Below are 27,822 nucleotides of genomic sequence, written 5' to 3'. Positions count from 1 at the left end.
TGCAAAACGAAGAGGTGTCAGTTTTGTAATTGCTGCAATATCTCGGTAACTACTGGGCCGATTGCGCTGAAAGTTGGCATGTAGGTAGGCACCCACTAGGCACTGCATATCCATGTGCCAGAGTTGGGGTGCTGCTGCACGTGCGCACGTGCAGGGGTCGATTCCAGATCTCGAGAACGGCTGATCCGATTGCGCTCAAATTTGGTACGTGGTTAGGGACCGGTTAGTAGGGTGCCGTGCACAAGTCAGTTTGCACGTGCGCATTTTGCACGTGCGCACGTGCAGGGTGCCGCCTCCAGATCTCGAGAACGGCTGGGCCGATTGTGCTCAAATTTGGCACATCGCTAGAGACCGGTTAGTAAGGTGCCGTGCACAAGTCAGTTGGAGGTACCCCCTCGAAATTTCGCACGTGCAAGGCCCACCCTCTCGCTCGCTCCGTTAGTCGCCCCAAAAGGCGTTATACTGGTGTAAGGGGAGTGGCGTCCCCTCGGGTACCAGCCGGTTTTACTAGGCTAGGCGAGCCGACCCGTACCCCAGGACAACGGGATCCTGGAGGTTAAGCCCCCCACCGTGCGGAGCCAGTCGCGGTGGCTGGGCAACACGCCTCTTTGGCCCTGAGTTCTGTAAGGGCGGGACACTCAGTGGGGCGCCGCACTTGAGGAGCCATTCCCAGTCGTGATGCCGCCGGGGGTGGTGTCGGAGAGGTGTCGCCGGCGGGGTTCGGGCACTTGTGCTCGTCCTCCGTCGGTGGGACGGATCTGTCGCTGCCCCTGGCGGTGACTCGGCGAGGCGTCAAGGGAGGAGGCGGTATCCGACCGTGGGGGGTGGTGAGTCTCTCTCTCCCCCGCGGAAGGTGCCGCCAAGTCCCGTACAGTCAGCTCGGCCGTCCCAGGCCTTGTAGCGGCGCCGTTGCGGAGCGTCGGCGGCCGAGCTGGCGGAGACCAACTCACACTGCATGGATTCTGAACTCCCTCCCCCGACCCCTACCTCGACCTCGACCTCAACCACGACCACCTCGACCTCGGCGACCACTTCGACCTCGGCGACCACTTCAACTCCGGCCCCGCCTGGATGTCCTCGCCCCCAGACCTCGACTGAGGCAACCCCTCGACCACCCGGTGATCTTGGGAGGCCGCTGCCTCACTTTCTGCTCATGAGCTCAACCGATCAGGATGAGTCTGGCCAGCCAGTGCCGCTCAAACTCAATCCGTTTCAAAGAGAGCAGGCACTCTCGCCTCACTGTCAGCCTCAGCGTGTAACCCAACGCCCAGACGGGACCCTGGAAATCCACCTGACGAACCAAACTGAGATCCGGAATATGCTTGCCCTCAAAGAAATATCATTCAAGGCACGAGATAAGCAGGTTCGCAAAATAGAGGTCAAAGTTGAGCCACATCCGTTCAAAAATTCAGTGCGGGGAGTGATCACATGCCCGGACCTCCGCGGCGTGGCGGACGACGAAGTCGTGGACGGAATGGAAGGGCAAGGTGTCACCCATGCCCGCCGCATCCGCCGTAAGGTGAAAGGATCTCTTATGAACACCGACTCAATCGTTTTAACTCTGAACCGCCCCACCCTCCCGCGGGAGGTCAAGGTTGGCTATCTTGTGGTTCCCATTCGTGCCTTTCTTCCGGATCCAGTCCGGTGTTTCAAATGCCAGGCCTTCGGGCACGTCTCCTCGAAGTGCCGGGGAACACAGCGCTGTGGGGTCTGCTCAGCTGAGGGGCATGGCTCTGACGCTTGCCAATCGGACAGTGTCAAATGTGCTAACTGCGGTGGCCAGCACCGGGCATGGCACCGCAAATGCCCTAAGTTTGTGTTCGAGGCTGAGGTGCGCGCATTGATGACGAAGGAGAACGTCTCCTTTCGCGAGGCGCGGGACAGGGTGCGACAGCGCACTCCCGCACCTTCGCTTTCATACCGAGATGTGGCCGCTCGGCCACCCCAACCTGCTGCAAGCCGGGTCGCCCTCGGACCCGGAGTGAGTGGTGCCCTCAGGAAGGCCGGCAATCTTCGCCAGCTTTCTGTAGCAGAGCTGATCCAGCTCCTCTCGGGGCTCATTGAGGATGACACTCCGCCGGCTCCCGCAGCCGATTCTGTGCCAGCAGCGCCTGCTGCTGATGCACGTCGCCGGGCAGAATCTGAGGATGACTGGACCGTGGTTCACCCACGGCGCCGCCCGTCGAGGCGCCAGTCTCCAACAGCCACTGTACCACCATCTCCGGGATCTGACAGGGCGATCAGCCCAGCAATGCTGGAAACCCTGAAGCGAGGAGAGGAGGAGCGACGGGCGAGGGACGCCAAACGTGCCAGACTGGCCGAGAAGGCCAGGGAGGGGAGGCCGTCCCCAGCGGTGAACGCCCCGGCCGGCTCTCCGGCCATGCCCCCTCCCCCTCCCCCGCCTCTCCCGAGGCGGCCCCCTCCGCCGTCCCTTGGGGCAGCATCCGGTTCCCTCAGCGTGCCGGATCCTGCACCGAGCCCCCCAAGCTCGGTGCTGGCCGAACGCAGGCGTTCGGCCAAGCGTGGTCCCCCGTCGCCGCCAGAGCAGGGCCCTGGCCGGGTGCGGTTTGGCAACCGAACCGTTTCAGGCCCTGTGGGACCTCGGTCCCAGTCTGCCGACGGCCGACAGAGAACTAGCCACGCGAGGATTCAATACGAATCCTCTGGGGAGGTGATCTTCTAGTCGTTTTTCTACTCAATCTTTTAAACAGTTTTATCGCCTTCTTGGGCTGTTTTACGTCTGGACGGGCTTTTAAAGCGCTTCTGCGCCTCTTTTACTGTCTTCTCCATGCAGAGTTTCTTACAGTGGAACTGTAGAGGACTCCGCAGTAGCCTTGTTGATTTACAGACGGTGATCCGTCGCGACTGTCCTCTCCTGGTCTGTCTACAGGAGACGAAGCTGAAGCCAGAGCATCACCTACATTTCAAAGGGTATTCCATTTTCAGGAAGGACCTGGATACCGACTCAGTTGCTCACGGTGGTGTTCTCGTGGCTGTCAGCCATAGAGTTTCGACGAGACCAATCCCGGTCAGATCCCCGCTTCAAGCGGTCGCTGTTCGGGTGGCTCTCGGTCACCGGGAGCTAACCTGTTGTTCGCTGTACTGCCCACCAGGGGAGTCTCTCCCTGTGCAGGATCTTCGTATGTTACTGGCAGAGCTACCTCAGCCAGTTTTGATTTTAGGCGATTTTAACTCTCACCACTCTGCATGGGGATGTCAGACAGATTGTACCCGTGGTCGACTTTTAGCATCTTTTATTGGCGATGAGGACTTATGCGTCCTTAACTCCGGTGCTCCAACTCATTTTACTCTACCTTCTGGCCAGACATCAGTTCTAGATCTCAGTCTTAGCAGTCCGCAGCTCGCTCCTCTTTTCACGTGGCGCGTTGCTGCGCACCCAATGGGCAGCGACCATTTTCCGATCTGGCTGGACCTCCGGGAGCATGGCTCAGTTGGCTGTCGGCCACCCAGGTGGAACTTAACGAAGGCAGACTGGACCGAATTCGAGGCGAGACTGACAGAGTCATTCTCAGATGTTTCAACATACAGTTTGTCGGTCGATGATTTCACGTCCAAACTCGTCGAGGCTGCCGAAGCCTGCATACCCCGCAGTTCCGGTATGCCCCGACGACCACCAGTTCCGTGGTGGAGTGATGCCTGTTCTGATGCAATTCGTGCCCGAAAGCGTGCTTACCGTGCCTTTCAGCGGAATAGTTCCACGGCCAATATGATAGCTTTTAAGAGAGCCAGAGCGGTTGCCAAGCGCACTATCAAAGAGGCCAAGATCTTATCTTGGAAACGGTATGTCAGCACTCTTAATCGTTTTACTCCAATCGGCGAAGTATGGTCGCGCATAAAGCGCATCTCGGGCCGGCACTCCTCTGTACCCTTACCCGTGCTGAAGGTGGATGGAAGGGACATCATGGAGCCAAACGCCGTTGCTTCGGAGATAGGCCGCGCCCTCTATCGGCGGTGTGGTGATGAGTCCCTCGACGAATCCTGTGTCAGGCACCGCTCGTCTTGTGAAGCTTCTGGGGTCAATTTTAGCACCTCCGACGTTTTGAGCTACAACGATACTTTTACCATGGTTGAGCTCAAGTCAGCTATAAGCTGTCTTAAATGTGTCGCAGAAGGCCCGGATTCTGTCCACAATGAGATGCTTCGCCATCTCCCTCCGGTTGCTCTGGATGCTCTCCTTCAGCTGTTCAACCTCCTATGGATGACGGGTGTTTACCCAAACTCCTGGCAGGAGGCAGTTGTCATCCCTGTTCTGAAAGCAGGGAAGAGCGGTTTGGACCCTCTGCACTACCGCCCAATTGCGCTCACATCCGCCGTTGGAAAGCTGTTGGAAAAGCTGGTGAATATCCGACTTACCTGGCATCTGGAGCGGCACGGACTTCTTGCGAATTCTCAGTGTGGTTTTAGAAAGCACCGGAGTACTGTCGACCACGTTCTTACTCTTGACTCAGTTGTCCGCTCGAATTTTAAACAAGGTCGTCAAGTAGGCGCCTTGTTCTTCGACATTGAAGCAGCGTATGATACCACTTGGCGATTCGGTATCTTACAGAAGCTGCATAAGCTAGGCATTCGAGGCACGATGGGTCATTTTCTAAGCAGTTTTCTTGGTGATCGTTTCTTCCGTGTTCGTGTGGGCAACCAGTTATCTGAGCGGTTCGCCCAGATTAATGGAGTCCCACAAGGCGGTGTGCTCAGCGTGACGCTTTTTGGTGTCATGATCAACGACATTGAAAAGGTCCTCTCTCCAGCCATCGGCCGCGCTCTTTACGTCGATGATTTCGCTATTTGGTGCAGTGCGGCGTCGACTCGATCAATGGAGCGACAGCTGCAGATGGCAGTTGCTCGAGTGGAGGCATGGGGCAAGGAGAACGGCTTCCGGTTCTCCTCTGCAAAGACGGTAGGCATGCAGTTTTCCCGTAAGCGTCGCCCCACTGCACCCATGGTGGTGAGGCTCTACCGTGAAGCCATACCAGTGGTTGCGGAGGCCAAGTTCAAGGCTATAGAACTCCAGGTAAGGACACCAGCCGTTTGACCTTGAACGCCGCCGGCCGGCCGATGACGTCATTGGAGGCAAGCAGACTCGGCGGACACACAAGGGGAATGCATAACGGAGGGGCGTTGGAACGCTGCGGGAGCCGGGGAGATATTTTAATGTGGTTGCATACCACCATTGTTATGTTGATTGATCTACAGACTGCATTCTTTTAAACCTCGATGCATCCTAGGCCTGGATGGTGCGTACATTCGTGGAACGATCACCCCGTCCGACGTCCGTGGTCGAAGCTGTCATAGTATTAAAGACACTAAGACTGGTGCAATAACGGCGATCCGATCCCGTCTCTGGCGAATCTAGAGGGGTGGTAAGGACCCAGGCCGAATCTGACCGTCTATTTTTAGGGAAACGGGGTGGGTGAATTGACAACCGATGGCTTAAGAGATGATGAGAAGGGATCCCGTCGTCGATTGTTGTTTGACAGACAACACATGTTGTACTGGTCGTATGACCATCAGAGGTAATGCCTGAACGTAGGCAAGCATAATTGGTCTGTCATACTGTTTAGGAATATAAAATGGTAATGGAGATCATTGAGGATATGATCTCTATTCGGGAATTCACTAATTACTACGGCCCTAATTACTACGGTACTAATTACTAATTACTACGGCAGTGTGATTAACCAACATTTCCTCAGAAAAGTTGTGAAGTTTTCTTTTATTCTCGAAAAGCGATTTCGGGCGCTGCCCTGGTTGTGGGGGGAAGACATTTGCCCCAAATGCCTTCCCCTGGATCCGCCAGTGGGTTGCCCCACTCCGAGCTTGATTTAAAACGTCTTCAAACCCCACCAGAAACCGATGGTAAGGTGAATTTAAATCCAATAACTCATCTCTGTGTGCCCGCCTAAATATACTACACATGGTACGGCACCCGGCCCTGTCGGAGCTATGAGCCAATCGTGATATTTTCGGCTTTCCCCATCCCAAGCTCGATTAGAAACGTTCTCCTTCCCCACCCGAATGCTGATGTCAATTCAAATTCAATGGCTCATCTCTGTCTGCCCGACCATAACCCATTCATTGCACACCGTTCAGCGCCCGGCCCCGCCAGAAGTATTCTAGCGCGCTGAGCAGTTGCCTCCAGCCGCGTCATCGCGAGGCCCCGCGCGGCCCATAAATGAATACATTGCGCGAATAGCCGTGTCGCCCCCCTGGCCAAGTTCCTTGGCATGACTCTTGACTGTCGACTCACATACCGAAGTCACATAAAGTGTCTCCGTGACAGATGTCTTAAAGCTCTTGACATTCTGAAATGTGTTGCTCGCATGTCCTACGGCGCTGACCGTAGTACGCTACTCCTTCTTTATCGGTCTCTGGTGCGGTCCCGTCTGGACTATGGATCTTTTATCTATGACAACGCTGCATCCTCATCCAAGCTTATCCTTGACACTGTCCACCACGCAGCGATTCGCATTGCGACTGGTGCTTTCCGAACCACTCCTGTCGTCAGCTTGTTAGCTGAGGCGAACGAGCCCCCTCTGGCCTTACGAAGGCAGATGTTGGGCATGCGATACGCCATCAAACTTCGTCAGTTCCCTTCCCATCCTGCTCACGGACCGGCTTTCTCCAGGTCGCTCTTAGCAGTCTTTGATGGCGACGAGAGGAGCCGCTCTCGAGTTTTCTGCACCCGAACGGCCGATCTCCTCCGAGATTGTGGCCTAAGCACTCGGGACATCATGCGAGTTGTTATCCTGCCTGAACCGCCTTGGAGGTTATCTGTCCCCTCTGTGGACCTAACCCTATCAGGCACACGGAAAGACCAAATTCTGCCTCTGGCCTTCAAGGCGAAGGCATTGGAACATATTGAATCATATTCAGGCCATGCCGTGGCATACACCGATGGGTCCAAGTCGGACCTCGGTGCTGGCTGTGCCTTCGTCTGCGGCGACGCTGTGCGATGTTTTACTTTATCTAAACATGCATCCGTTTTTACCTGCGAACTGGTCGCCGTCCTCAAACTTTTATGTTTTATCCAGATTCATCCCGCTCGGTCATATCTTGTCCTCTCCGACTCATTGAGCGGACTCCAGTCCTTGACACAATTCTATCCACTTGACCCCTTCGTACAGGAGATTCTTCTCCGTTTGACGGCTCTCGACCGAGAGGGTACCTCAGTGACTTTTTGCTGGATTCCTAGCCATGTTGGTATAGCTGGCAATGAGCGGGCGGACCGTGCTGCGAACCATGCGGCGCGGCAGCCCTGCTCCCGCCGGTTCCCTCTACCGGCCAGGGACTCTTTCCCTGCGGTGAGCTCATTCTTCCGCGGAAAGTGGCAGGAGGCTTGGAGCAAATGTCAGACAAACAAGCTGCTACGCATCAAACCGGGTTTGGCAACCTGGTTGTCTGCGTCACGCAAGTCGCGTCGAGAGGAGGTCATCCTCTGTCGGCTTCGCACAGGACACAGTTTCGGTACCCATGGACACCTTATTGGCGTCGGCCCAATACCTGTTTGTGCGAGATGTGGCGACAGACTTTCCGTCCGACACGTTTTTCTGGAGTGTCCAAGACTGGAAGCTGAGCGGCTGAAATTTCTGGGCCTGCGCGGGGCCCAGCTTTCTTTGAGAGCAGTCTTAGGTGACGAGTCCTCTTTGCTTGACTCTTCTCGCCTCTTTTCGTTTATTGCGGCCTCCGGCCTTCAGGTGATTTTTAACGCCCGACACTGAGGAAGTCAAATAAGAAATGGGCGCGATATAGCCTCGCAGCTAGTGCGCCCTGTCACTCCAAATCATCATCATCAACATCTATAGGGATAAATTTAAGATACGGGAGTCCCGGATCTGCCCAATACATGCTATGAAGCTGGTAGATGGGATTAGGAAGGTCCTAGCTTTTTAATAAATTTTAATGCTATCCAAAGATATCGCATACGATTTTTGCATCGTGAGTCGTACGCGACAGGACGAAGGTTCTGCATAGGTTTGAAGAAGGATTCAACTATCCTGATGATGGAAAGGACGGATTCACGGAACAGTTGGAAAGTGTGCCACTGCGTCAAATCACCAATCTGCCCTGGCATTGTCTCGAGACAGAGGTCACACGTGAAGGTCGCTGAGAGTGGGGCCGTGAAATTTTGGACCAGGTGTAAACATGATAAACTGGGAGGCGATTTGTTATGATGCGCTACGCCTTACGCGGGTAATTTGTGAAAGCCGGATGGGTTCATTTTTTTCTTCTCTTTTTGTTGAGAGTGGGTGTTGTCGCCGCCGCCCTCCATTACGCAGTTGTCAAATTAGTCCATGTATTTCAACTGGTTTTCTGAAAATGTAGAAAAACGCTATCAATTGCGATGAAGATAAACATAAAGCCATAAACACATACACAATTTGGACTATGAAACAATGTTACAAGAATACAATAGGCTGGTTGTTTCAAATCGTTTCACTCACGGATTGTTTCAGCTCAGGCTCTTGGGCGACAACTTGCATTTATCGTTCCCTTTTCGTTTCGTTTCTTCAATTTTGCTTCGTATTTTCGTTCGTATTTCGTTCGTTCGCTTCGTATTTCGTTCTTTCGAATCAACAGAACAGAAGACAAAGATAACTTAAACAACACAAATCTAACTTAAACTAACATATCTCAGCCTACTTAATATTTTCTTTTGACTATAAATCGCGAGACAGAACTGGTAAGCAAACAAAACGATGGAAGGTATGTGCAAAACATGCCTAATAACTTGCATCTTGACGAATAAATTTATTTGCGGATTCGGCACTAACACCCGGCCCATTTGATGTCCTCGGTCATCAAATCATTGTGTCGCCGATCCTTCTGTTATTTTCACCAGCTTGTGGATGGGCCGCCAGAAAGTACTTCCCTGTGATCGTACTTTTACCGACCTGACTCTTCCATCGGAACTTTCCTTCGTGACCTCGATCACACCCAGCGGCCACACACCTCTTGGGACCAAGTTGTCAACAATGAGCACAACGTCTCCTTGCCGTAAGTTGTCGTGGCTCCGCGTGCACCTCCCGGCCCGTTGCTGAAGCAGGGGAAGATATTCGTCCCGCCAGCGTCTCCAGAATTGCTCAGCGAGATACGAAGCCCGTTTCCAGCTCCTTCTGCTGAAACTATCTTGATCGGATGCGACCAGGGCATGACAACAGCTCTCAACTGTAGCATGTGGTTTGGCGTCAGAGGTAACTGGTCGCGAGGGTCGCTGGTGACCGGGATCAGAGGCCGGTTATTCATGATACTCTCAGCTTCACATAGGAATGTGTAAAGTGTCTCGTCGTTGAACGTTTGCTCTCGCAGTAGAGCGCCCAGAATTTTCCGAACACTCCTAATCAGCCGCTCCCACGCTCCACCGAAATGGGAGCTCCCAGGAGGATTCCAATGCCATTCTATGCCGCGATTGATTGCTTCTCTGAAAATTTTGGAGTCTGATTCCATCAGCATATCCACTTCTCTCTTCAGTTCGCGATCCGCCCCGACAAAGTTCGTCCCGTTGTCGGATCGCATGATGCGAACATGTGACCCGCGCCGTGCAATAAAGCGCCGCAAGGCACAGATAAATGAATCAGTCGACAGGCTTTCAGCTACCTCGATGTGTACCGCGCGCATGGCTAGACAGGTGAAAATGACTCCATAACGCTTCGCTTGTGCGCGTCCTCTCCTGGTGTAAAATGGTCCAAAGAGGTCCACTCCGGTGCTCTGCCATGGATGCTCTGCTTGTCGATCTCTGTCTGAAGGGAGGTCGGCCATCTTTTGTATCTCCACAGGCCGCATACGTCTCCGGCAGCTGATGCATTGTAGGAGACATCTCCTGACTGCCGCGTTGGCCCTGATGACCCAGAATCTCCTCCGCAAATCGGCGAGTACGTGCTGTCTTCCCTCGTGTCTAACCTTCTCATGAATGTCCTGTATGAGAAGCTCCGTCACTCTTACCTCGCTCGGCAGGATCAAGGGATGTCTGCCGTCATACTCCAGATCGGTGGCGTGCTGTAAACGGCCTCCCACCCTCAGCAGACCGGCATCGTATTTGGGATCCAAGGAGACGATGCTGCTGGACAACCGTACTTCCTGACCCGATTGAAGCCTTTTCATCTCTTCCGCGTACGACGCGGTCTGCACCTGCTGTACAATGACTCGTTCAGCTGAATTCAATTCGCTTAAGTTCAACTCGAGCATTGAAGCTGAACTGTCCCTGTTCAACAGTTTCGAAATGACACGTCGTATCCAAGCAACACCCCGTTTCAAGCGTTTCCATGACGAATAATACGCTGCTAGCGTCAGAACCAGACTTTGACCTCAATCTCGTTTAGATTTTCTTGCAGTTCTGGCAGCCGGGGCCATTGCTCTTGCTGTTGGAATAAAAAATGGGGTTCATGTCTCCACAGTCCACATGTTTTGTTCCATCAGGGTGGTAACATTGTATCCGCGTGACAGCAAGTCGGCAGGATTTTCTTCCGACGGGACCCATTTCCACTGGTCAACCGTGGAGCCATCCCTAATAACTGCCAATCGATTGGCCACAAACACGTGGAACCGTGCCGTCTCATTTTGTATATAGTTACTTGAGAATCGTGGTACTATCGGTCCAAAAATAAATACGTGGTCGAACATGGAACTGCAAAGCTCTTTCGATTTCCAAATTGACCTTGACGGCGAGTGTTAACGCGGATAGTTCCAGTCTTGGAACTTTCAGGGGCTTGATAGGAGCCAGGTGGGATTTGCTGAGCAGCAAACAGCAGGATATCCCGCCATCCAGGCCTTCTGCTCTCAGATAGGTAACTGTTCCGTACGCTCTTTCACTAGCATCTGAAAAATGGTGGAGTTCCAATACCTTGGCTTTCGCTAGACCACCCGGACAAAGGCATCTCGGGACACCATACCGGTCGATAATTGTCAGGTCCGTCAGCCACCGTTTCCACTCCTTGCAGTGTCCAACGGGCACGTCTTGGTCCCATTCTAAGCGCAGACGAGTGAGGTCTTGCAACAGCATGCGAGCTTGCATGACAAATGGGGCAGCGAGGCCTAGAGGATCAAAAAATGCGGCCGTAGCCGACAGAATCCCCCTCCGTGTGACTGGCTTTTTGATAAATTTGTCCATCTCCACGCTGTAGCCAAATTTATCTGACTGAACGTTCCAACTAGCACTCAGGGCTCTATCCATGGGAGGGTGTCGGATACCAAATTCAGATTTTGAACCTTGGGCGATCGGTCGTTGTCCGGAATCGAACCCATCACCAATGAGCTGTTACTTATGAATTTTGTGAGATTGAAGCCTCCTTGTGAACATAGCAGCCTGAGGTTGGATGCCAAGTTTATGGCATCTTCTTCTGTCCTTGTCGTTACGAGACAGTCGTCAACATAAAAATTCTCCATGACTGTCCGAGCCACTTCCGCTTCATACGACGATCCGTGTTCTAAAGCCGTACGGCGCAGGGCAAAATTTGCACAGCTAGGTGAGGACGTTGCACCGAACACGTGAACGGTCATTCGGTGTATTCTCTGGGATCCACCGTTATGTCCCCATTAGGCCACCGTCCATAGGAAACGCAAGAAATCGCGCTGAACTTTAGGAACCTTCACTTGCAAAAACATTCCCTCAATGTCTGCCATCAATGCGATAGGCTCTTGGCGGAAACGTAGGAGAATATCTGACAAATAATTTGCAAAATCAGGGCCCTGTAGCAGTTCTTGGTTCAAGCTAGTGCCCTTAAACTGACAGGCACAGTCAAAGACTACACGAATTGTATCCTTCTTCAGTGCATTCTCAACTCCATGATGAGGCAGGTACCAAATGCAGCCCTTCTTTTGGCCCACATTTTCTGGCACAACTTCAGCGTACCCCCTTTCTAACAGTTTCTCCATCTGCCGTGTATATTCTGCCGCGAATGCTGACTGGCTTTGAAACTTTCGTTTCAGCTGATCAAGGCGCTTATAAGCCGTCACCTTATTGTTGGGTAGGTCAGGCTCGACATGACGGAAAGGTAAGGCCATCTCGTACTGGCCATCGCGGCTTACACACGATGATTCAACAATGGAACACCATCTTACATCTTCTGCGGACGGACCCACCTTGTATTCGGCTCGGTTACCGTAGCCGTCTTCATTAAATGTAGCGTGTATTTGGTTCACTTTGAAGCGACTCGCCGAGGCTCTCTCTGCACCTCCCAAAACCCAACCATATCTGGTCCTTACGGCGAATGGACCGCCGTCCTGACCGGGAATGACTTCAATCGGCTCCATAGCCGCTGACACGTTAATTCCGAGAAGAAGGCCTACTTCACCCTCGACTCTTTCCTCGATATGCACTCCTCCGTCCAATAGATATTGCCACTTGCTTGTATCGACTGATGTTGGTGCATCGTCGCTAGACACGGGGATTCTGTTCAGAACAAACAATGGAGGCAGTTCTAATCTGTGATTGTAATCCAAGTCTTCTATCACGACATGACAAACGATGCATGTATCCAGTTGCTGATCAGCACTTATGGTACTGGTAGACAAAGTGACGGACGCGCGTTCGAGCGAAGGAGCACGCAGTTTTTCAAGTAACCGTTTTGACACAAACGAGTGGGTGCTCCCCGAGTCCAGAAATGCGGAGGTAAGGGTTGTGACACCAAGCAAGCTAACACGCACAGGTACAACCTGTGACTTCGCTCCGCCCCCGGATGCCAGGTGTATGTAATGGTAGGTAAACAAACAAAACGATGGAAGGCATGTGCAAAACGTGCCTAATAACTTGCATCTTGACGAATAAATTTATTTGCGGATTCGGCACTAACAGTGGGTACGACTAACCTGCAATGGAATTTAATTTTACTCCTAGGAGGATGGTTAACAATCATCGCGGATACACGTATACGCGAGGCACTGGTTTACTCCCAAACCTCCGTTTAATTGTTTTCAGTGTGGGGTCTGATAGGTGGGGATAATGGTTCTGTCTAGCATCCAAAAAGAAAGCATCGCCCTGGGTACGTGTCGACCACAACTTTAAATGGACAACTGTTGTTGATAATGACCCTTTGTGGTATGACAGTTTGACGTTTGTGAAAAGCGATAATGTGAACACATATATATTTCGTCTCCGTTTTGTATTTTGTGTGTTTTATTTATATATTTGCACACTGATGAAGTGATATCGAAACCGGTTTGTGCAATATATATGTGTTCACATTATCGCTTTTCACATAATGACCCTTTGTTGCCATCTCCCCGTTCGCGAATCCTGAGGTTATGCTCCCTCACTGAGGCTCTTAAGCAGGTTATACAGGGTGATTTTTTACAGGGCAAAAGGTAAAGGGCAATGGCGGTACCAGAAAACACATCAACTGCATTAAAATATATTTTTTGTAATAAAAACATTTTGACATTTTATCTCCACACAGAAAAAATTTTGAGGTTCAGCTCCGTTCAGGCCTACAAAGCGTGCTCGAAGTGTGCACCGTTTTCATGCACGCAAGCCTGGGCTCTTCTTCTAACGTGTTGCGTTGCTCGGATGAAAGCGTCCTCACTAAGTTCAGCAGCAAACCTATTCACAACCAACTTAAGCTCGTTTATGGTCGAGGGGCGACTCTTTGACACCTCTTGCATTGCTGCACCCCAGAACCAGAAGTCGAGGCAGGACAGATCGGGGGACTTAGCCGGCCATGCATGATGCATTCCTCGGCTTATGACTCGTCCATTGAAAGACGCATCCAGCCAATTTCTTGCCGGCATATGGGGTGGAGCCCCGTCCTGCTGAAACCAGAGGTCGTTCTGGTTACGTACTTGCGGCCACATGAAGTCCTTCAGCATATTCAGGTAAACATCTCCGTTCACTGATTGGTCACGTTCAAACCAGTGCACCAGCACACGTCCCCGGAAAACCGCTGCCCAGCACATCACCTTTTCGCCGCCTTGTTCCCGGCACGGCAGGAATACCTTGGGGTCACTTGCAGCCCGGTAGCGCTCGTTTTGACGATTAGGTTCTTGTCGGAGGTAGAACCACTTCTCGTCCGACCAGATGACGCGATTCGGGAAGTCCTCGGGTAGCGACAGCAGCCACTCGCAGAACACTTTCCGCGCTTTTTTGTGCGTGACTGTGAGGATGTTGGTTTTCTTCCCCTTATAAGGGTACCAATGAAGTCGTTTTCTCAGGACTGTCCATACGGTACTGAAGGTCAGTTTCAGGCTAGCAGCAATTTCGCGGATGCTAGTGTTGCTGAGCTCCTTGGCCTCCACGTAGGCTTTGACCCGGGCGACAGTCAGCTCCGAGATGGCTTTTCGCCGGCCAGCAGTCTTTTTCGGGTAGGGGGAACAAACACGCTCAACAAACTTCTGGAATACCTTCCTGGAAGGTACCTTATGTGGGGTTTTCTCAAATCGGGTGCGAAAGTTTCGCCTAAGTATGGTGATGTTTCTCACGGCTCCATACTCGAGCACGACCCAGCGGTGTTGCTCTTGAGTAAAAGGCGATTCTGGGGAGGACATTTTTTTTGGTGCCATTTTCGGGGAACTTCATGACAGAATGAGTCCCAAGAAGTCTCTAAAAGGTCCTGAAAACAAAATGACAAACAATTTTCTTTCACGTGGATATATTTTTATCGCGTTTGTTATATGTTTTGGTACCTCTAGGCTTAAAAACTTTTTGCCCTATAAAAAAATCACCCTGTAGAGCATGAGGGATGTGGGTTCCGCATTTTCAAGCAATAGTTGTCAACAATTGATTATTGTTTTGCCAAAACAAATTAGCATATACGGCAGTTCAGTGTACTTTACGGCCGCCTGATGTGCCCGTTGTTGCGTTTTCGCAACGCTGACGGCGCCCGGTGTGCCCCTCGTTGCGATTTCGCCACGCACGTTTTTTACGTTTTTGTCGAAAAACTTTTGCTGCAGGCAGAAATTATTTTCGATTCCTTGCAAGGCCCTGGTAGGAGCATAACATATTTTGATTTCATCGATTTTCATGATGGTCAATATTCCTGAGCATAAATGGGTTAATTCATGAAATAACATTACATTTTAATGCAGAAATGGCCCCGGACAGCCTGGTCCAATGATTGACGGTATTGCTCTCTTAACATTGCATGTATCTGTTGCTTCCGTAGGCGCCAAGAAAATGAGAAGTTCAACACTGGTGCGAATCTTCTACTGTTTGCGCTAGACCCCTTGAGGCCCTAATTTTTCGCGATTATTTGTGAATGCGTGGAAGAATTTCAACCATAATTAGGAAGTGGCCGTTTGAAGACCTGCCGAAACTTTTACTTTCCATACATTTTGTTGTCACTCAAATATTTGTGGCACTTGTCATTGACTCGTAATGTTAACTGTTTTTCGATCCCGGATAGAGGCTTTCATACGTCATGACACTAGGCTCCGCCCACGACTGCGGCGGTAACCCGTGCCCATCAGCGACCTCTGTATGTACAAACGACACTCCTGCCATTTGTAATGGTCTATGAATTTCGCTGATGCTTCACATGGTATGAATTAAATGTAATACGGCCATGGAATAGATAAATAGTAAATGTTCAACAGATATAGGATGATCACTACCCCTCAACATTCTATTCACACATGATTAGAACGAACGATCTCAAATGATTCCTAGCAAAACACAATTTTAGTCCCCACAAATTCATTGTCGTTCTCATTTTAAACTTGAAGTTAAGAAATGCCAATATATTAGTGACGATAGGATAGGTAAAACGTATGATGGGATGTCCTTGGATTATAGGTACTTGCATTATCTGTAACGTCACAGCCTTATACAGGTGTATACTTCCTAACTCGATGTCACACGCCATCTGCCCGTCATTGACAGTTTAAAGTATTGTGGCGGTCACACTTCGTCCTCCCCTCTCTGCGCCCGCGCGACCGCCCCTGCGCGCGGCCGGCCGGACGACCGTCCGCCGGCTAACCTCTGCCCCGGGGCGGAAGGTCACGACCCTGGCCCGCCCCGCCCGGCCGAGCGCCGCGCGGGCCCGGCAGTTTACTGCGAGTCGTCAAGGTGAGTGCGCGCAACACGTGGTGGCAGCGGAAAAGTGCCGGCCATGGCTATGGCGAAGAACTATCGCTTACCGGAGTTTGACGGCAGTGGTAGCGTGAAGACATGGATTAGCAAGATGGAAGTGATTGCCCGCGCTTGTAACTGGGACACTACGAAAACGGAGCCGACGGTACCCAACGACGTAACCACGGCGGTGATGGCCCTCCCAGCGATCACCGGCCGAGCGTTCGACTTTGTGATGCGCCTCTCAGATGACGATCGGAACAGCTGGAGGCGACTGTGCGAAAAGCTGAAAGCCGAGTTCGATGCACCCGGACTTACGGTGCAATACGCATTGGAATTTCATCAGCGAATTCGGGCACCCGGTGAATCACTGGCGACGTTCCTATACGATCTGGAAACGCTGTGCGCCCGTGCATACCCCGAGTGGGAGGACACCACGTACCGCCAACGCCTGGTGAAGGATCGGTTCCTGATGGGGATCGGAGACAAGTCGCGAAAACATATTCTTTCATTCTACCAGCCGACGTGGTCGACCGAGGAGGTTCTCCTGGAGGCGAGGAAGCTGGAGCAGATCGAGACGTCGGCAGGAGGTGGTGCCGCCGTAGGTGCCGTCCATGGCCCTCCGAAAGGAGACCAGTCGGACAGCTGGAGCACTGGCTCCCGTCCCAACCCCAGCGACACTTCTGCGTTGTCAGCACTAACCAGTAGGATCCAGATGATGGAAGAGCAGATGCAGGCGTGCCGTGTGTTCCGTCCCAGCCGCGACTATGGCCGACCTTCCAACAGACGCCGTACGCCGAGCCGTCGGAGGAATGAGGGCTGTTTCAACTGTGGTGAACACTCCCACTGGCGCTCCGAGTGTCCGTACCTGCATCCCGCGGACCGGCGTTCGGGAAACGGCAGCGGGCCGAGGAAGATGTGAGCCGCCGCTCCTCGGTCCCCGCTGTAGTAGCCTCTTCTAAGGCGGCTCGCACGACCCCGCTGATCCAGGGCACCATCGACGGCGTCCGCGTCACGTGGCTGGCTGATACTGGCAGTGACGTCACCTTCGTCACCAGCAGCTGTCCGGCGGTAAGGCGCAAAGCGTTCCGGCCCCCCGCGCACCCTGCATCGGCACCGGTGACTATTGATGGCACGCCGTTGAAGGTGAGGGGGACTGTTGATGCAACCGTCGAGTGTGGTCACCTGCCGCCGCGGCGTCACACGGTACTGATTGTTGACAGTGTGAATACGGAGTGCGTGCTCGGCAATGATTTTTTGTCCCTGTACGGTGAAGTGGCACTCGACTTCGTGCACATGACAATGAGGATGACCGAACCTTCCACGGCCGACAGACATGCGCCCAGCAGCGGGGGCGGGCCCGGTGAGAGGCCGGTGCAGCCCAGCAGCCCAGCTGTGATGGCGGACGCAGGGAGCCGCTGCGCCAGGACCGATGCTCCTGCCTGGCCAGCAGCGGTCAGCTCACCGGCCGAGGACGACGGACACCCGGTTGAGCTCGCAGCGGACGTCACGGTTCCCGCAGCGTCTGAGGTGCTGTTGATGGGCAGGGTACTGGCCGGCGCTCGGTGGGTGCCTGGGCAGCACATCAGCCTGGTCGAAGACGGGAAGTTCACACAGCGCTACGGGGACAGCCTATGTGTCTCAAACTCTGTGGACGTTATCAGGGCTGACAACGTGGTCCAGTTGCGACTATGCAATCCAGGCCAGAGTGATGTGAAATTGTACAGGTCGTGCACCGTCGCCCGATGTACAGGCTACGTGGACCCGCCGGCGGTGCGCGCCTCGACGCTGAGTGGCCTCAGTCAGGCGGAGCGGGAGGCAAGAGATCGACGGCTGAAGGACACCGTACGCAGCAAGGTGGCTGAGGCGGACGTAACGGACGAGCAGCGCCGAGCTCTGGCGGCGGTGCTTCTTCAACGCAGCGACGCGTTCTCTGTGCAGGGCGAGGTCGGCATGTGTGACCTGGTGAAGCACCGCATACGGCTCAAAGACCCGTGTCAGACGCCCATCCGGATTCCTCCGCGCCGGACTGACTGGGAGACCCGACGGAAGACCGAGGAATTCTGCGATGATCTTCTACGGAAAGGACTCATCCGCAAGAGCCACAGCCCCTGGAGCGCGCCTGTCGTCATGTGCAAGAAGAAGGACGGCAGCAGCCGACTGACAATCGATTATCGAGGCCTCAACAAAGTTACTGAGTTCGACGCGCACCCACTCGTCCGGATCGACGATGCTCTGGACTGTCTACAGGACAACAGCTTCTTCACCACACTCGACCTGGCCAGCGGATACTGGCAGTTCAAGATGGACGAGCGCGACATCGAGAAGACGGCGTTCTCGACGCACAGTGGCCACTACGAGTGGCTGAGAATGCCTATGGGACAGAAGAACTCCGGTGCAACCCTGCAGATGGCGCTCCAGATGCTTCTGGCGGACTCCAACTGGCTGTACACGCTGTCGTACGTGGACGACGTCATCCTCTGGTCGAGGGATTTCGACACTCACCTGAAACGACTGGACGAAATCCTGGGGAAGTTCGCGGACGCCAGTCTGCTGCTGAAGCTGGAGAAGTGCAGCTTCGCCCAGAGGGAAGTGCGCTACCTGGGGTACCTGGTGACCCAGCTCGGAATCCGGCCAGACCCAGCCAAGCTAAAGGCCGTGAGTGACTACCCGACACCGACAACGCATGAGGAGCTGCAGAGGTTCGTTGGCCTCACATCTTACTACCGACGCTTCTGTCAGAAGTATGCCGACATCGCTAAGCCGCTGCTGAAACTCTTGGAGAGGAAGGCTGACCGTTCCTTCAAGAACGCCTTCAAGTGGACTACCGAGTGTGACGGTGCCTTCCAACGCCTGAGGGACGTTCTCGTGACTGCTCCAGTCCTGGTGTACCCCAAGATGGACAGCGACTTTGAGCTGACCACTGATGCGTCTGATGTTGGGATTTCAGCGATCCTGTCTCAGAACGGCCGACCCGTTGCATTTGCTAGCAGAGTGCTGACCAAGGCTGAACGGAACTACTCTACTACGGAGAAGGAGTGTTTGGGACTGGTCTGGGCCGTAGAGCACTTCAGGGTCTACATCTACGGGAGACGATGTGTCCTCAGAACGGACCACAACCCGCTGTTGGCCCTGGCCTCATCGAACAAATTGAAGGGACGCCTTGCCAGATGGGCTCTGAAGCTCTCGGAGTTTGAGCTCGACATAGAGCACGTTGCTGGGAAGTCCATTCCTCACGCTGACGCGCTGTCCCGTGCGCCGGTCAGCGCGGTGCAACTGACAGATACGGCTCTGGTGACGCCGGAGGAGCAGGAGAGGGACGACACGCTGCGCTACGTCAAGGACGGCATCGCGACCGGCAGGCTGGCTCAGACTGCCCCGGAGGGAGCACGGCAGTTGTGGAGAAGGAGAGGCACGTTGAGGATCGAAGCCGGCCTGCTGATTAACAGACACAAGTTTCGCGGTCGAGAACGCGATCAAATTGTCATGCCGGCCCACCTGGTACCTGCAGTGCTGAGGCTAGCGCACGACGAGCCAATGTCGGGTCACCAGGGAGGAAGGCGGACGCTGCACAGAGTAAAAGACCGGTTTTTCTGGAGCTCAATGATCTCAGACGTCCTCGACTGGTGCCATACCTGTCAAACATGCCTTCATGTAAAGCAGGCGGACCAACGCGACAGGGCCCCACACCAACCGCTTCCGGTTCCACTGCGGCCATGGGATTTCGCGTCTATCGACATCTGCGGACCTTTCTCGCCCAGCCGGAGGGGTAACAAGTACATACTTGTCGTCACAGACCAGGCAACGAAATGGACAGAAGCGTTCCCGATGGAGCGTCAGGATGCCGAGAGCGTCTGCAAGATTGTTATGGACGAGATCATCTGCCGTTTCGGTGTTATGCGTCAGATTCACTCGGATCAAGGGAAGCAGTTCGAGTCTGAGCTCTTCCGTAAGCTATGCGCAAGATTTGGGATAAAGAAAAGCCGAACATCCTCCTATCACCCACAGGGGAACCCGCAAGCAGAGCGGTTCATGAGAACACTCGGCAACATGCTCCGGGCCTACGTGTCAGAGAACCATGCTGACTGGGACGAGAGGCTCCCGGACGTCATGGCTGCATACCGAACAAGCGTACACGACACAACAGGTCAGACGCCTCACATGCTGCTGCTCGGCTACGAGGCCACAACTCCAACGGAACTCGCAGCAGGTCGCACCCGAGACGACAGTCAGATGGGGTCACGACTGCGTGAGCTTGACGAGCTGCGCCACCAAGTGAAGGAGAAGGTGGAAACCAGCAGGCGTGACCACCGGCAGAAGCAAACTGTCAGATTCCGTCAACACGCTCCGGGGGACTTTGTAATGGTGTCTAACATGAGCAGGAAAGTTGGTGTCAGTCCAAAGCTTTCCAACAAGTGGATTGGACCGTTCGAGGTCCTCCAACTGAAGAGCGAGGTAACCTACCGCGTAAAGGAAGTCAACGGCAGGAAACGTTCTATGATCGTGCATCACGACCGCCTGCGTGCCTGTCCGATGAGGCCGGACCGACTGCTCCCCGTGGACAGCGGTCCGGACAGCGGCAGTTCAGCCCCCGTCCGGCCGGCGCCGGCCGGCGAACTGAGCCGCTACCCGCAACGCCGTTGCCGGCCTCCGCAGTGGCTCACCTACGAGAGGATGTAGCCTGAAGTGGGGAGGGAGGTGTGTGGCGGTCACACTTCGTCCTCCCCTCTCTGCGCCCGCGCGACCGCCCCTGCGCGCGGCCGGCCGGACGACCGTCCGCCGGCTAACCTCTGCCCCGGGGCGGAAGGTCACGACCCTGGCCCGCCCCGCCCGGCCGAGCGCCGCGCGGGCCCGGCAGTTTACTGCGAGTCGTCAAGGTGAGTGCGCGCAACAGTATTTAAAGAAAATAAATCTCAACGGACGATGTCATGTGAACACGCAATGTGCATTATTCATTGATGGCTCCTCAATCCTCATGCGGCTCTTTGGGCACTGTCAGATAAGACGCTACGCACAACTCCACCGGCTTCCATTAACCTTCCCCGCTCCCCGCCACAGCGCGAGTAACCGCGCGCCAGCCCGAAACTGCCGCAGGCCAAGGCCATAGAGGCGGGACTAAGCAGTGACGTCACTACGTATCACAGACTGACAGGGACAGCCTCTACACATCGGGTGAAAATCTTGCTCGGAAGTTAACATTACGAGTCAATGATAAGTGCCTGAAATATTGATGTGATGACAAAATATATATATATAGTAAAAGTTTCGGCAGGTCTTGAAACGGCCATTTACTAAATTTGGTTGAAATTATTCCACGCGTTCAAGAATAATCGCGAAAAATTAGGGTCTCAAGGGATCTGGCGCCAACAGTAGTGGATACTACTTGGATACTACGGCATAAGGCATTTCACACCAAACGTCTCCCGATCGCGTATTTGGAATTTCCGACCTCGACGAGCGTCTGTGGTAGAAAACCACCACTTTGGTAGGGGAAACTACTGCTGTCTGCTACAATTTGCACTGCATGTCAAGCTATTGTAGCGACATCTATGCATATACATTTCCGACCCCGACGAAAATCTCCGACCCGCGCCGCCCATTCATACTGGAGACCAAAAGAGATTATGAGTTCAGAGTTGTGACAAATACCTAAAGCAACCACTACGTATGATGTATACATTAACAGTTAACTATCAGATTGACGGCATGTGTCAACAATTATACCCTGATAGAAGACCGGAGGCTCTGGTTACCAGTGTAAAAATGAATACTTCAGACCAGGGGCGCGGGAACTACTTTCCGACTGGGGGGGGGGGGCACACTTAAATAGAGATCAACCTAGGGTATCCCCAAATCTAGTTTTCTCACCGGTTTTAAGCCACCCAGTAAACATGACAACGTCGGCCCGACGTCGGGCCGAGGCTCGGCCCGACGTCGGCCCAACGTCGGTTCAACCTCGGCCCGACATCGGCTGGACATCGGATATGCCCGCATGTTCCGACGTCCAGCCGAAGTCCAGCCGACGTCGGGCCGAGATCGTTTGCCGAGGTTGACGAGATCGTTTGTCGTTGGACCGACGGGGCCGACGTCGGCATGTTTATTGGGACAACGCGCCAAAAATATCAACCGGCGGCGGGATTCGAGCCCCCCAGTCGCCGACGTCGGCATGTTTACTGGGACAACACGCCAAAATCATTAGCCGGCGATGAGATTCGAACCCCGTGCCATTCAAACGCGAGGCTAGTGCGCTAACCACTACACCACGCAGCCAGCTAACAACTTCGGTTTTTGTTGGGTTATGCCCTTTCGGTCTGACAAGACCATTTCAGAACCGGAAGGATCATAGGATGGAGACATTGGTCTTCTTGGCGAGCACCCTGGGTCCAGTTCATATAGAGTCCCTGGTCCCATTATTAAGTACGCATGGACAAAAGTACGTCAAGGACAAAAGCACATATCGTAAAAGTGCGTACAGCATAAAGTACGTATGGACAAGAGTACGTCAAGGGCAAAAGTACGTATCGCAAAAGTACGTCGAGTATAAAGTACGTATGGCATAAGTACGTACGTCAAGGACAGAAGTAGGCGTATCGCAGAGGTAGGTACGTACAGCACAAAGTACGTACTCGTATACCTAGACAAAAGTACGTCAAAGAAGCCAAAAATACGCATCGAAGAAGTACGTAAATTATAAAGTACGTATATCGCTAAGGTACGTACCCTTGCTGACTTGCATAGATGTCGCAATCGGTCGCAACTACAGCGAGACATGCAGTGCAAACGGTAGCAGACAGCAGTAGTTTCCCCTACCAAAGTGGTGGTTTTCTACCACAGACGCTCGTCGAGGTCGGAAATTCCAAATACGCCTCCCGATCAGTCTCGTCCTGCTGCTGCCGCCCCCCCCCCCCCTCCCATCGACCCCACCAGCAACCGTGTCCGTAGTTACATGACCCGCCGCTAGTGGAGCATAGTCGACCGCACCGACCGTCAGTCTTCCTGTTTCCTATTTCCTATGATTACCGTCTCTTCTTTACCCACTGACCGTCTCCTGCCGCGCGGCGTCGACTCTCACTTTCAACGACTGTATCCTATCGGCACAGTAACAGCCGGCGCCCGCCGCGCAGGTCCACAATCGCCCCTTGGATCGAATCGCTACAACCATTCAGAAAGGGAAGAATAGCCAGTGACATGCTTTCCGATCGCCGAGCCTTTTGGCGCAACATCAGGGATTTCGCTTTCCGTCCTTCCCGTGGTGGAGCTGGTGCTGGCGAGGGGGTACCACCGGGTCAAGAGGATACTTTTAACGCCCATTTCGCAGCTGTTGGGCCGCGAATCGCTGCTGAGCTGTCCGCCAGTGACCCCTCCCCACTCCCGCCGCGGCCGCCGTGTGTTACGTCGGCGGGGCTGCGTCTGCAGCCTGCCACGCTGCCGGAGCTGTCGCTGGCTCTGAGCCGGTTGTCTTCGTCCCGCGCAGTCGGGCATGATGGTGGACCGCTGCAGGCTATAAGACCGTGTTTTACTGTCATAGGCTCTCATATTTTACACATTGTTGAACGCGTCCATCATTTCTTGTACTTTTCCCGACACATGGAAGCTCGCTACAGTCGTGCCTTTGCACAAGTCCGGTGCCAAAGATCTACCAGGCAAGTTTAGGCCAATCTCTATTTTACCTGTGTCATCAAAAGTGTGTGAAAAAATTGTTTGTACTCAGCTGTCATCATGGGTGGAGAACCTGCCCCGGCCACCCCGGCCGTGGCCGGGGTAACTTTCAGCCTACCCCGGCGCGGCCGGGGTAACTTTTCCACTCTTGTAAATCCTAAAAGCTGTCGCCATACGAGAAAAGAAAACTGTCGTTTCACGGATGATGGTAACTGCCATGGGCGTAATACTGCAAATCAGGAAGGTATGTACATATTTACTCAACTTACCATGCGGTGGCGTTGATCCCTAGGACCCGCGTGTGGTTGCCAATGCCAAGATTGCTCTCAAATCGTGATCAGTTTCGAAAATTTGGCGCGCCTTCGGCGCACTTTTTTAGAACCATTGCTTGACCTGAGCGCCTGATGAATGCTGCGCTGAGCGGCGATACTGAGTCGCCGCTCTCGAACTGTCGAAGTCCCAGTGAGCTTGTTGGACATGACTACGGGGCAGCCGACTAGACTTCATTCTCGGCCGCGGCCCGTTGGATGTATGATGACCGGCACCTTGCGACCGCTGCGGTGAGCGGCAGCGGTGCCCCCTCTCCTGAGTCCTGACTTGACAACGGGCTACATCTTCATGCTGCCATGGGGTGGCGCCACTGGTGGGACGAGCGCCACTGGTGGAGCAGGCGCCACCTCTGTGGCGCTACTGCCGACCTTGGACCGGCGGGATGACGGCGTCGAACGCCCGATGACTGTGTGCTGGACGGCGATACTGAGTCGCCGCTCTCCGGGCACCATCCCCATCGACCAAGGCCCGGCTGGTGCTTGGCGCCGGGTGCCGGATGGCCGCTGCGCTCGGCGGCGGTGCTGGGTCGCCGCCCTCTGGAATGACCGCTGACTCGTCTTTTTGATCTCGTCTTTGTGTTACCGTCTGGTTAGGCACTGTCAAACTCCCCAATATAACCTTTAACACTAACTGTCCGTATTCTAACAAAACTAACATGTGAATCCTTTCCGACCAATCCCGTTTGACAGTGCCATAAATTATGAATTGTTCAATGTGTGATCCCAAATTATAATCAATAAACGGAACGGAACGGAACGGAACCTCACTGCCTTCGACTGGCCTGCCACAAACCGCAACCATACCGTCAGGGCGTAGCCGTCAGGATTCTCATAAACACCGAGCGTCCGTCACGCTTCGAGCTCGGACTGTTGTAACCGGGACGCGTGCTCTTGGCACGCGGAGTCCAACGCTCTAGCGACTGCGCTACGAGACCGGGACCGGCCGATATCCCTGGATAGACTCCCTAATTGTCTTATAAGAGGTTAAGCCACCCAACATTGAAAAAGACTGCGTCCCTGGATGTCAGTGACCCATTTTAGTGCTTTGGTTCGAACGTTCAATTTTATCTGTAAAGCTCCTACGGGGTGAGCCGTCATCTTTTTGTAGCTATTTTGAGACACAATAAAAAGTTGAAAACGCAACATTCACTCATAATGGCTCATGATAGGTATGGTTTGGATATGGTGTGAAATTGCATAAGTTTAAGTAAAAAAATCACTTAAAAGAAAATCGCCTTTTCAATCATCGCCAACAATGTTATGAATGATACAATGTCGAATACAACGCTCATCCTTGAACAAACACAACGTCCATTATTCCATTTCCATGGGTCAGAACAGGGGTTTGTTTATGATGAACGTTGACAACAGCGTGAGCTTATCGTCTTTCCGACTATCGGTCGCCGGCCGGGGTAACTTTTTCAAACATTCTCCACCCATGGCTGTCATCTTATCTCGCTCGCTGTCACCTTTTAGCTCCGTCACAGTATGCTTACCGATCTAGACACTCAACGGAGGACGCGCTGATCGACGCGGTGGAGTGGATGACGCGGCGTGTCGACGATGGCGATGTTGTCGCCGTCACGTCCATCGACTTGAGCCGGGCGTTTGACAGTGTTGACCATGACGTTCTGCTTAGAAAGCTGTGCTGGTATGGTATTGATCCTAGATGGTTTCGTAGCTACCTGACTGGTCGACGGCAGGTGGTGAGAGGTGGTTCCTTGTCCTTGCCTCTTTCCCATGGGGTTCCGCAAGGTTCCCTAGTCGGTCCCATCCTCTTCAGCATCTTCACAAATGACCTTCCATCCTATCTTCCTCACGGTCGCCTCATCTCCTACGCCGACGACACCCAATTACTTGACTCGGCCCGTCCTAAAGATCTATCCATCCTTAAATCCCGACAGGAGGATACCCTCCGTGCTGTCCTCTCCTACTTCACATCCAACTCCTTAAAAATGAACCCATCCAAGACCACTCTGCTCCTTGTCGGCACTGCCCAAAACCTTAAGAAAACCTCATCCTTCCACCTTAACCCCCGCCCTGGCAGGGGGGGGGGGTCGATGCGACCCCCCCCCCTAAGGTTTTTCGAAGATAGCGTAAAAACGGCGGCGCTGCGCGCCGCCAAATTTGGCACAGCCTATGGGACAACCTTTTTACATATGACCTGAAAATTTCAGGTCCGGGTGACCTTGGGTCAGGTCACCAGGTCAGAAAAACCGGTACAAGGTCATGGTCAAATTTCAATTTTCTTTTTGCACCTGTCCAACTCACAGTTTTGCACTGATTTCCTTCAAACTTTCAGGATGTGCTAAGTTCACCGAGTTGTGTAACATATAGTTCGGGTTTTTTGAGGTCACTGACCTGAGGTCAGTTAGAGGTCATTACGTCGTAATGTTAAGCCTATGGGAAAATACTAAATTCGGAAAATACTGGAGATATCCGCTTCGTTCTATCACTTTTGTGCTTTGAAACCACAGTAATTAACAGCAGGTCACTTGGTGCTTCTTTGTTTGGTGTACTTATCCATGGGTCAGGTCAAATGGGGTCAACTGAGGTCAAATGACGTTTTTGCCAATAACTTGGCACATAATGACGCTAGAGCTTAAGAAATGGTATCATTGTGTTCCTGGTGATCAGCCAAATCGAATGATATGCGATATGATGCAATTTGGTTAACTTTAACTTAATTTATTAATTTAAGTTTACTTAAAATTTAAGAAAAACGTTAAGTACACTTCAGCAAGCTAAAAAGTGTATCATTCGACGCGCCTTGACGTGCTGAGTTCACTGGTGCTTTTCTTTTTGCTCTATCTTAATTAGATCAAAAGTTATAAGCGAAAAACTTTTGACCTGTTTTTAGCGTAATTTTTACATTTATACCCCCCAAAACCCCCCTAAATATTGACCTAGAGCAACCAAATTTGCACAGGGGCGAGAACTCCAGGGGGCCCACCTACCTACCAAATTTGGTGTTTCTAGGTGCCATAGGAGCCAATCGCGAGGGGGGTCGCATCGACGCATCGACCCCCCCCCCCCCCCCCCTGCCAGGCCGTGTTATGAAAAATGCCCTGCCAGGGCGAGGGTTAACCTGCCAGACTACTTACTAACACCCTCGCCATTTGTGAAGATGCTGGGAGTGACCCTAGACCCCACCTTATCCTGGGAAAAGCACATCTCCAACGTTGTCAAAAAGTGCAATTCCATCCTTATATTGTCTGTATAAAATTCGCCATCATCTTAGTCCCGACATCCTGAAGCTCCTTATCCAGTGTCATACCTTTCCTCACATCCTGTACTGCCTCTCTGTCTGGGGTGGCGCCGCTGCATGCCACCTTCACCGTGTGCAAAAGGCGATGAATTTTGGTGCGAGGGTTGTCTCTGGCGTGCGCAGGCATGACCATATATCGCCGATCCTAGCTGCGCTGGGCTGGTGTGACGTGCGCGAGCCGGTTGAGCGCCGTGACTGCCTCGGCGTCTACAGGGCGCTGAGGAACCCGCACGCTCCCGCGGCGATCCGCTCCCTGTTCGTCTCTCGTACAGCGGTTTCCCGGCGCAGCACCCGGTCGACTGAGGCGGGCGCTCTCGAGCTGCCTCCATACCGCCTGTCCGCGTCGCGCTGCGCGTTTTCTTACCGAGCGGCCGCGGCGTGGAACCGCCTGTCGCCGGCTGTTACCGGCTCTGTAACCCGCGCCGAGTTTCTGCGCCGGCTGTCGAACTAGTCGAGGGTCTGGTTTGTCCGACTTTGGACCGTGTTTTTATATGCCTATCTCTTGATTGTGATTTACTGTGATATTGACTGTGTCATGTTTTTATCTATGTACT

The 27,822-nt window shown here is 53.3% G+C and overlaps 2 protein-coding genes across 2 annotated transcripts; one reads left to right on the top strand and one right to left on the bottom strand.

Moving 5' to 3' along the window:
• Nucleotides 1-1,925: 1,925 nt before the first annotated feature.
• On the top strand, nt 1,926-3,006 carry LOC122367395 (formin-like protein 18). Its single transcript, XM_043340438.1, has 3 exons — nt 1,926-1,981; nt 2,236-2,560; nt 3,001-3,006. The coding sequence occupies exons 1-3, from the start codon at nt 1,926-1,928 to the stop codon at nt 3,004-3,006; spliced, it is 387 nt and encodes a 128-aa protein (XP_043196373.1).
• Nucleotides 3,007-7,868: 4,862 nt separating this feature from the next.
• Nucleotides 7,869-10,290, bottom strand: LOC122367397. Its single transcript, XM_043340440.1, has 2 exons — nt 8,460-10,290; nt 7,869-8,328 (listed from the first exon to the last, which is right to left on the bottom strand). Exon 1 carries the CDS (start codon nt 10,198-10,200, stop codon nt 8,947-8,949), a length of 1,254 nt encoding a protein of 417 aa, XP_043196375.1. The 5' UTR covers nt 10,201-10,290; the 3' UTR covers nt 7,869-8,328; nt 8,460-8,946.
• Between the last annotated feature and the right edge of the window lie 17,532 nt (nt 10,291-27,822).

Source organism: Amphibalanus amphitrite, unplaced genomic scaffold (assembly GCF_019059575.1).
Source record: "Amphibalanus amphitrite isolate SeventyFive unplaced genomic scaffold, NRLGWU_Aamphi_draft 000866F_arrow, whole genome shotgun sequence".
In the NCBI taxonomy this organism is placed as follows: Eukaryota; Metazoa; Arthropoda; class Thecostraca; order Balanomorpha; family Balanidae; genus Amphibalanus; species Amphibalanus amphitrite.
Note: the sequence above shows the minus strand (reverse complement) of the source record. Positions and strands in the feature narration are given on the sequence as shown.